Source organism: Rhagoletis zephyria, unplaced genomic scaffold (assembly GCF_001687245.7).
Source record: "Rhagoletis zephyria isolate East Lansing unplaced genomic scaffold, Rhagoletis_zephyria_1.1 Rzeph_scaffold_00928, whole genome shotgun sequence".
Lineage (NCBI taxonomy): Eukaryota > Metazoa > Arthropoda > Insecta > Diptera > Tephritidae > Rhagoletis > Rhagoletis zephyria.
In genome coordinates this window covers 137,373-146,557 of record NW_016158012.1, presented here as the reverse complement: position 1 = coordinate 146,557, position 9,185 = coordinate 137,373, and the positions used below count along the sequence as shown (strand labels likewise).

At 34.0% G+C, this 9,185-nt stretch overlaps 2 protein-coding genes across 3 annotated transcripts in view; both read left to right on the top strand.

Moving 5' to 3' along the window:
- Adi1 (acireductone dioxygenase 1) overlaps window positions 1-9,185 on the top strand; it is a 142,977-nt gene that overhangs the window by 23,488 nt on the left and 110,304 nt on the right. The gene's annotated exons all lie outside the window — the stretch shown is intronic.
- The window catches only part of LOC108362088 (uncharacterized), a 7,083-nt gene continuing 5,416 nt past the window's right edge, over window positions 7,519-9,185 (top strand). Inside the window, exon 1 of the mRNA XM_017614939.1 lies at window positions 7,519-8,504. Within this exon, the coding sequence (XP_017470428.1) occupies window positions 8,497-8,504 (8 nt within the window). The 5' untranslated portion in view covers window positions 7,519-8,496. The remainder of the gene's footprint in view (window positions 8,505-9,185) is intronic.

Here is a 9,185-nt window from a genome sequence, read left to right as displayed (position 1 = left end):
TATTTCACATTTTTAAAAGTACACCCCGCGACAAAATGCTACGGACACCTGGTTTGGGCTATTTATTATATTATTTATCATTGTCTAACAAAAACTATACAAATACAGCTTAATTTAAAATATAAAATATAAAATAAAATGCGAACATTCGTTATATGGAAGAAAGTGCGCAACACAGCAAACAGAAAAATTCAAAAAATCGATGGTATTTTTTAGAGACTTCAAACTTGCTCCTTATTATACTAGAACGAATGGGCTACAAAAATGTTAACCCAAAACATGCCTACAAATTCTGAACAAAAACTGTGATGAAACTTTGTTGATTTTTTTCAAAATTTCAAGTTTGGACTTATTTGCAAAGTTTTTGTGAGACAATGCGCTACCATTTTATAAAAAAAATAATTAAAATTATTAAAAAAAAAATAAATACAGGGTGTGTAATTTTGTCAAAGATGAAGACAATAATGATAAAACATTAATACACTATATACATAGGTCAGTTCACTATCGATAAAATGGAAATCCTCAATGGAAATTTTTAATTTCAACGCATGGAATTTACATAAATTTTTTTAGTTTCAACCACCGAATTGCTCAATTACTTCTATTTCTGTAGGATCGCCATTAGGTAAATTGCATTTCCAAAGATTTTTTCAAAATAAATAGCGATAAGGGATATTTCACCTGCCGGTGATAAGAAATCGCAATCACCATAGCGCACATCACTAATATTACTGTTTACAACCACGTTTACATTCAAAATTACAATTCATAATTTCGTTTAAAATCGGCAAATTGTACTTTTTAAAATTTATTGTACTGGAAAAAGTACAATTGTACTTAAAATATCAACACTGTTTCACATGCGTGACAAAGTACTTGCTGCAGCGATGCCAGATTTGAGCGTATCCAAATTTTTACCGATAATAACTCATGCGAGGGATTTGGGAATTGGGCATTTTACAAGCCTATTGGGAAGTATACATATCTGTTTTCGTATAGAATAGTAGCTTATGTCGGAAGACTGGCTTTAGTATAATGAACCATTCGCAGCATACGTTTGCGAAAGACTCACTGGCGCCGAGTCGTCGAAGAACTTTTGGAAAATAAACGTAAAAGAGGCAGCTGCGATGCTAGCAAATCAATCACAGGAACACAAATATATTCGTCTACAAATAATGTTAATTATATTAATTAAGTCCTAAGATAAGTTTGTGAATCTTATCAGTGTTCTATGTAAGAACCAAAAATCAATCCCCTCGCCAATTAGAACTTTTCCTTTAAAAGAAAAATATGCATAGTGCATTTACTCAATACTTGGTCTGGCGTCACTATTTGAGCATGGATGTGCTCAGCTCACTGTTGCCAAGGTCGTGCATTTTGCACTAAATTTAGTGCTTTTGGGAAACCAAAAAGCCAAAATAATTGGAATTCAATGCTTGGTGCGTTATTTAGTGATGCTTTTAAATTTAAGCACACCGAATGCATAGGTACATACAAGTGTATGTATGTATGTACATACATACTATACACTTACATTCTACATTAAGATGGAATTCATTTACTGAATAAAATGTGAGGAATAGGTAAATTAAATATGTTTTGCGTTCTTGTAAATGTATTTAAATTAATTTATTAATAAAACCGTGAGGAAATGGATATGTATATACACTTTTTACTGAATCAAAAAAAATTTTAAACATGATAATAAAAACTTGGCGCTTTTGTTTTGGAAAATTGGCTTTTTCTGGTGCCCTGATGCCACACTGCACAGTGGCCAATTTTTGCAAAAAGTCCAAAAAAATTGGTTCATTCGTATGCATAACCATCTTATATTGTTAGGAGGGCTCTACTGCGTATCGTTATGGGACAACAAGTAGATTCTCTTAACGCATTTAGTGTTACTGGAGATCGAAGTGACTGTTGCTAGCAATTCGCTCAAAACTTTTCGTAAATTAGAGTTTTCGTCGCTGTTAAAATCGTGGTATTATCTTTAAAAAAATAACAGTTTTCAAGCATCCGCTCATGGACAGTGTACTCTAGAGTATGTAAAACATGTCATTGTTACGCCATCTAAAAACTGACGTAAGACATAGCTATTCACGGATTGATTTTTTTTTGTTTACTCATTATGATGGATAAGGAAAATAGTTACGAGAGTGGTCGAGATGGGCGGTCTAATTTTCTTTTTCATATTTATTGAAGTTTTTCCCATCCACCTTGGTTAAAACCACCTGCCACAAGCCGCCACTGTAGTTTGCAGTTTTTATACTAGATTCTTATTTTTTATGTTTAAACGATTTAAATTATGTAAAAAATTATTTCTGTCTAGATTTTGATGTTTTAAAGATTGGATGTTGGATGTGGAATTTGAATGATGTCAGAAAGCACTACTATATTAGAGTGCTCATCCATGGGCCTCTCATTATTGAATGGGCACCCAATTGAGCAACTTTCCGAAGAAGCCCAAGAGTCACGGAATAAGGATATTAAAAAATATCGGCTGCTTGTATCCTCGGACCCTGTCATTTCAAGTTTACGCTTAAACCCACCAAAACAAAATCATAAACTGTCGTCAGATGCCATTAAATTATTACCAACTGTTGTAAATGCGGGTGCGGAATTGCCATCAGAAAATATAGATATGAGCTTGGATACTTCAGATGACTGCGAGTCTGACGGTGTATAAAATTGTTATTTTAAAAATATATTCCTGTACCAACAAATATGTATGTCTTGTTTATTGATTCATTCAAAATCCCGCAGTTCCCGTATAAATTTGAACATCAAGATTTTTAGAAACAAACATTAAGACCTCGAATTCTCTACCGATTTGTGGCGTGCGCCTTGATGTTGGCGCACAAAGGGGAGGGACCAACAGTTTTACGCCGCATCCGAATGGAGATTTTATTTTTATGAGAATCTGTTCTACGTGGCTGAATACACTCGGTGGTTTGCCATTGGCAGCCAAAGGGCGACTTTATTACAAAAAACTTGTTTGTTTCTTATTTTTTGATGTTGGTCGGAAACTGGGCTTGAACCCAGGCCCTGCGGAATGATAGCGTATATTGCTAACCGCTACATCACATTATATAACAAAAAGGCAGAAAACATGACCTTTTATACTTAACTACCTTAGTTTTGCTAAAAATCTGATTATTTTAAGCGTACACAGCAGCCATTATGGATCCGCCATTTTGAATTTCGAAATTATGTGGTGAAATTTAACCAGCAACCGAAATAAAGACGAATACACAAGGTTTGATTACAATTGTACCACGCTTCGACTTTTGGCCAGCTTTTTCGAAAAATTGGCCACTGTGCGCTGGCTCAGTTGTCGCAAAAGTACACATTAGAGTGGTCCAAAATAATAAAGTCGGAATTTTAATACCGCCACCCCCTAGGATTGTTCTGAACCGAAAATAAATATACCCCTATTTTTTCATTTTGAAATTTAAAAATAATTAGGGAGTGCTCACAGANAAAAAATATCGGCTGCTTGTATCCTCGGACCCTGTCATTTCAAGTTTACGCTTAAACCCACCAAAACAAAATCATAAACTGTCGTCAGATGCCATTAAATTATTACCAACTGTTGTAAATGCGGGTGCGGAATTGCCATCAGAAAATATAGATATGAGCTTGGATACTTCAGATGACTGCGAGTCTGACGGTGTATAAAATTGTTATCTTAAAAATATATTCCTGTACCAACAAATATGTATGTCTTGTTTATTGATTCATTCAAAATCCCGCAGTTCCCGTATAAATTTGAACATCAAGATTTTTAGAAACAAACATTAAGACCTCGAATTCTCTACCGATTTGTGGCGTGCGCCTTGATGTTGGCGCACAAAGGGGAGGGACCAACAGTTTTACGCCGCATCCGAATGGAGATTTTATTTTTATGAGAATCTGTTCTACGTGGCTGAATACACTCGGTGGTTTGCCATTGGCAGCCAAAGGGCGACTTTATTACAAAAAACTTGTTTGTTTCTTATTTTTTGATGTTGGTCGGAAACTGGGCTTGAACCCAGGCCCTGCGGAATGATAGCGTATATTGCTAACCGCTACATCACATTATATAACAAAAAGGCAGAAAACATGACCTTTTATACTTAACTACCTTAGTTTTGCTAAAAATCTGATTATTTTAAGCGTACACAGCAGCCATTATGGATCCGCCATTTTGAATTTCGAAATTATGTGGTGAAATTTAACCAGCAACCGAAATAAAGACGAATACACAAGGTTTGATTACAATTGTACCACGCTTCGACTTTTGGCCAGCTTTTTCGAAAAATTGGCCACTGTGCGCTGGCTCAGTTGTCGCAAAAGTACACATTAGAGTGGTCCAAAATAATAAAGTCGGAATTTTAATACCGCCACCCCCTAGGATTGTTCTGAACCGAAAATAAATATACCCCTATTTTTTCATTTTGAAATTTAAAAATAATTAGGGAGTGCTCACAGAGCTCAAAGTTTTCCATGTATTTTATATGGGGAAAAAACAAATTTTCGTAAAAATGGTATAAAACTCTTGGAAATCAATATTTTTCAATCGTAAAACCGTGTTTCTCTTCAGGAGACTTCAAATATTAATTTCCAATTGTTTATTTAACCATTTTTATGATTAAAGATTTTTTATTGGTCCCCCCATTGCATTTTGTAGGACCTATAAAATATAGTTACCATGAAAAAATGGTTAAAGGAACAATTGGGTATTATTACCGGAAGTCTCCTGAGGATAGGAAAACTTTTCCGATCGAAAAATATTGATTTTCAAGAATTCTACACAATTTCTACGAAAAGTTGTTTTTTCCCCATATAAAATACATTGAAAACTTTGAGCGCTTTGAGCACACCCTAATTTGTTCCTTTTTCAAAACAAAAAAAGAGGGGTATATTTTTTTTTGGTATAGAACAATCCTAGNTGTATGTCTTGTTTATTGATTCATTCAAAATCCCGCAGTTCCCGTATAAATTTGAACATCAAGATTTTTAGAAACAAACATTAAGACCTCGAATTCTCTACCGATTTGTGGCGTGCGCCTTGATGTTGGCGCACAAAGGGGAGGGACCAACAGTTTTACGCCGCATCCGAATGGAGATTTTATTTTTATGAGAATCTGTTCTACGTGGCTGAATACACTCGGTGGTTTGCCATTGGCAGCCAAAGGGCGACTTTATTACAAAAAACTTGTTTGTTTCTTATTTTTTGATGTTGGTCGGAAACTGGGCTTGAACCCAGGCCCTGCGGAATGATAGCGTATATTGCTAACCGCTACATCACATTATATAACAAAAAGGCAGAAAACATGACCTTTTATACTTAACTACCTTAGTTTTGCTAAAAATCTGATTATTTTAAGCGTACACAGCAGCCATTATGGATCCGCCATTTTGAATTTCGAAATTATGTGGTGAAATTTAACCAGCAACCGAAATAAAGACGAATACACAAGGTTTGATTACAATTGTACCACGCTTCGACTTTTGGCCAGCTTTTTCGAAAAATTGGCCACTGTGCGCTGGCTCAGTTGTCGCAAAAGTACACATTAGAGTGGTCCAAAATAATAAAGTCGGAATTTTAATACCGCCACCCCCTAGGATTGTTCTGAACCGAAAATAAATATACCCCTATTTTTTCATTTTGAAATTTAAAAATAATTAGGGAGTGCTCACAGAGCTCAAAGTTTTCCATGTATTTTATATGGGGAAAAAACAAATTTTCGTAAAAATGGTATAAAACTCTTGGAAATCAATATTTTTCAATCGTAAAACCGTGTTTCTCTTCAGGAGACTTCAAATATTAATTTCCAATTGTTTATTTAACCATTTTTATGATTAAAGATTTTTTATTGGTCCCCCCATTGCATTTTGTAGGACCTATAAAATATAGTTACCATGAAAAAATGGTTAAAGGAACAATTGGGTATTATTACCGGAAGTCTCCTGAGGATAGGAAAACTTTTCCGATCGAAAAATATTGATTTTCAAGAATTCTACACAATTTCTACGAAAAGTTGTTTTTTCCCCATATAAAATACATTGAAAACTTTGAGCGCTTTGAGCACACCCTAATTTGTTCCTTTTTCAAAACAAAAAAAGAGGGGTATATTTTTTTTTGGTATAGAACAATCCTAGGGGCTAGCGGCTTTAAAAATGCGACCTTATTTTTTTACATACATTTTTGGACCACTTTAGTACACATACATACACGCATTTTTACTTGAAAATAAGTGTGTAGTGGTTAATATGTATACGTTTCCATCTCCGTACAGCTCACTTCACCTCGCCTAGCACGCTCGCGTGCTCGCAGTTTGCCCGCGATGTCGACTGCGTGCACCTCTGCTGTGCATCCCTAGACTACATAGTTGAACAGGTATGATATTGACACTCTAAAACCATTTCGAAATTTGGACAGATTTTAAACAGCAGTTTCCAAATTTGTTTCACACAGCTTATCAACATAGTGAAATTATAAAAGGTATGCCAGCCAGTTTGATGTACGCTTATTTCAAGGCAAAATTTGAGTTTCGTCATTTTCGCTCTTTCAATTCTGGTATTAATCATGGTTTTGTTACATACCTCTGCCCGATTTCGGCTAAGATCCTCATCGTGATGCCCTGAAAACATCAGTAGTGCAACGTTATGTGTGCTTTTGCACAAGCGGCAAGAATTTATTGACATGGTGTTTTAAATTTTTGCTCAAATCAAAAAAACTTCATAACTTTTCACTTAAAAGGGTTAACATGAAAGCATCGTATAGTTCCATAAGTAACGTAACTCTTCTTCTTACCGTTTTTTCTGGCAGGCTGTGAGTGTGTTTTAAGTGAAAAATGGTAAAAGATAAGAGCAAATGTCAAAAAACAGGTGATCTCAGCTGTAGGCATTTTTTTGCAATCAGCTGATAGTGTTTTTACTTATGACACTGTACGATGCATGAAAGTTAAATGAAGGAAAAAATTATGATAATAAATTGCCAAGTAAGTGTACAGAAATATAAGTCATTGCTAGCTGGCACACTTCATATTATTTGATTATGCTTATAAACATTTAACAATTATCGCCACTTCCGAAAATTTTTTTCGAAGGTTGCTCAAAAGAACTGAAAAAATTTGGATTTGTAACTGTTCAAATTAATTAATACATTTCACTGTGAGTTATTACTTAAACGCTTATCGAAGCTACGATCGTTTCATTTTTATATTTTTAATTGATGACTGTTGATATTTTCATTCGATGCATTGAAAATATCGATGTTTTTATACGATACATCGATATGGATGCTATATTTCGATGCATCGATGTATTTTTTTGACTTGCATCCCTACTCGGAGTACAGCTACTGAGGGCCTTTGCCAATTGATAGAAAAGAGAAAATTTTGAAAGATCAAACAAAAACTTTGAGATTTCTAATTTTTTTCAATTTTTACAGCCTCTAAATTCGTATTCACATAACATTGGTTGGCGGTAATAAAGAGTCAAAATCAAAATAAAGTCTGGAAAAGAACAAAAATCATACGTTAGTTGTCAGTTAAAAAATAAATCAAATTTGTCGACGATGAAGGAGAGCGAGGTGGCAACCTCACTCTATTCGACTAGTTTCTAAAATTCCTCTAAACAAAAATCCTCCAGAAAGTTGTTTTTGTATAAACTCACTGAATTTATCTACTGAAGTATGAAATGAAATTGAAATGTAAAAAGCTACAATTAAAGATATAAGCGCGACCGTCGTACAGCACGGACGTGCCTTTGAGTCATTTTAAGTCTCAACTCGATTTAATTATAGAATTTCGTACATTTGTACCTCTTTATTTGAAGTCATTAAATATTTTATCCAAAGAAAATCTAACTCTTTTATTCCTCGTTCCGACCGAAATCTCCCTTTAATATAGCGGCGCTATATTAAACATGGTCCTTACGCCGTCAAGTAAAAAAAAAGAATCGGCATAAAAGTAAAAGCGATGTTATCGTACATAACGAGCCAGTCGAAGAAACTAAATAAAAACGCGGTTATTACATGAAATTACGTACAAAAATCAAGACAATCGAACTGAAAAAAAAAATTGTGTAAAAGAAGAACTTTTAAATTGTGGAAGACACTTGTGAATTTATAAAAACATATAAAAAAATAAAAAAATCTCCAAAACGAAGTGAAAAACACATGTTCATGTGATAAACTGAAAATTACCACTTAAGGGAAAACGCTTTAACTCAAATACAAAAGTATTATTAAAATTTGAACAAATATTACAGACTAAAACGCGAATATAAGTAAAAATAAAATTTATTAAAAGATTCTAGAACCAAAGAATCAAAAACCCAAAACTAAAAAGAAGCGGACTAGAAGAGAGAAGACGTGAACCCCGGAGTACGTGGAAGTGGAGCTTCAGGAACTTTGCAGCCAGCTTAGAGCAAACACATTCCCAAGGAGAAGACTCTGCCCAAACACTTACTCGGAAAATAAAATATTTGGTAACTGTAAAGAAAATGGCACAGTAAGTAGCGTTCCAAATTTTCTACCCAGTTACAGCGAACTTTGTAGAAACCTTTCGCAAAAATTCCCGCCCTTTTTGCATATAAATTGGAATCAGTTAATTCCATATACATATGTATGTACATATATACATATGTATATATGTAACACCGTAAAGGAGAGACAAAAACTGTATTGGCGAATTTGCGCGAAATTTGGTACTAAAAATACATACATATATCCCATAAAATTGGCGGAAATTTGCACATGAAAAGAAAGAAATAGCAGTGCTTATTTTTTATATTAAATAAAAAGCAAACCAAATCAGTCGCTACAAAATTCGCTATAACAAAAGAGTACATAAATACACACATGTACATATGTACATACATAGATTACAAGTGCATTATATATACATATGTAAATTAGCTCTCTGCTCAATCTTCCGTAAATACAGGTACGTGTATAAATATACTCATACATACACATCTATACACTTACATATGTCCCACTCAATCTTTGTTACACTCAATCTATATATATACCCTGCAAACACATAAACCAATCCTAGTAATTACAATAGCGCAATTGTTTAAATGAACGATATTTAATCGACTTCAATTTAAGTCACACTTGGCTTTTAAATTCCACATTTGTAGTATAATTCTTTATAATTATATTTCACGTTAAAAAAAAAAAAAAA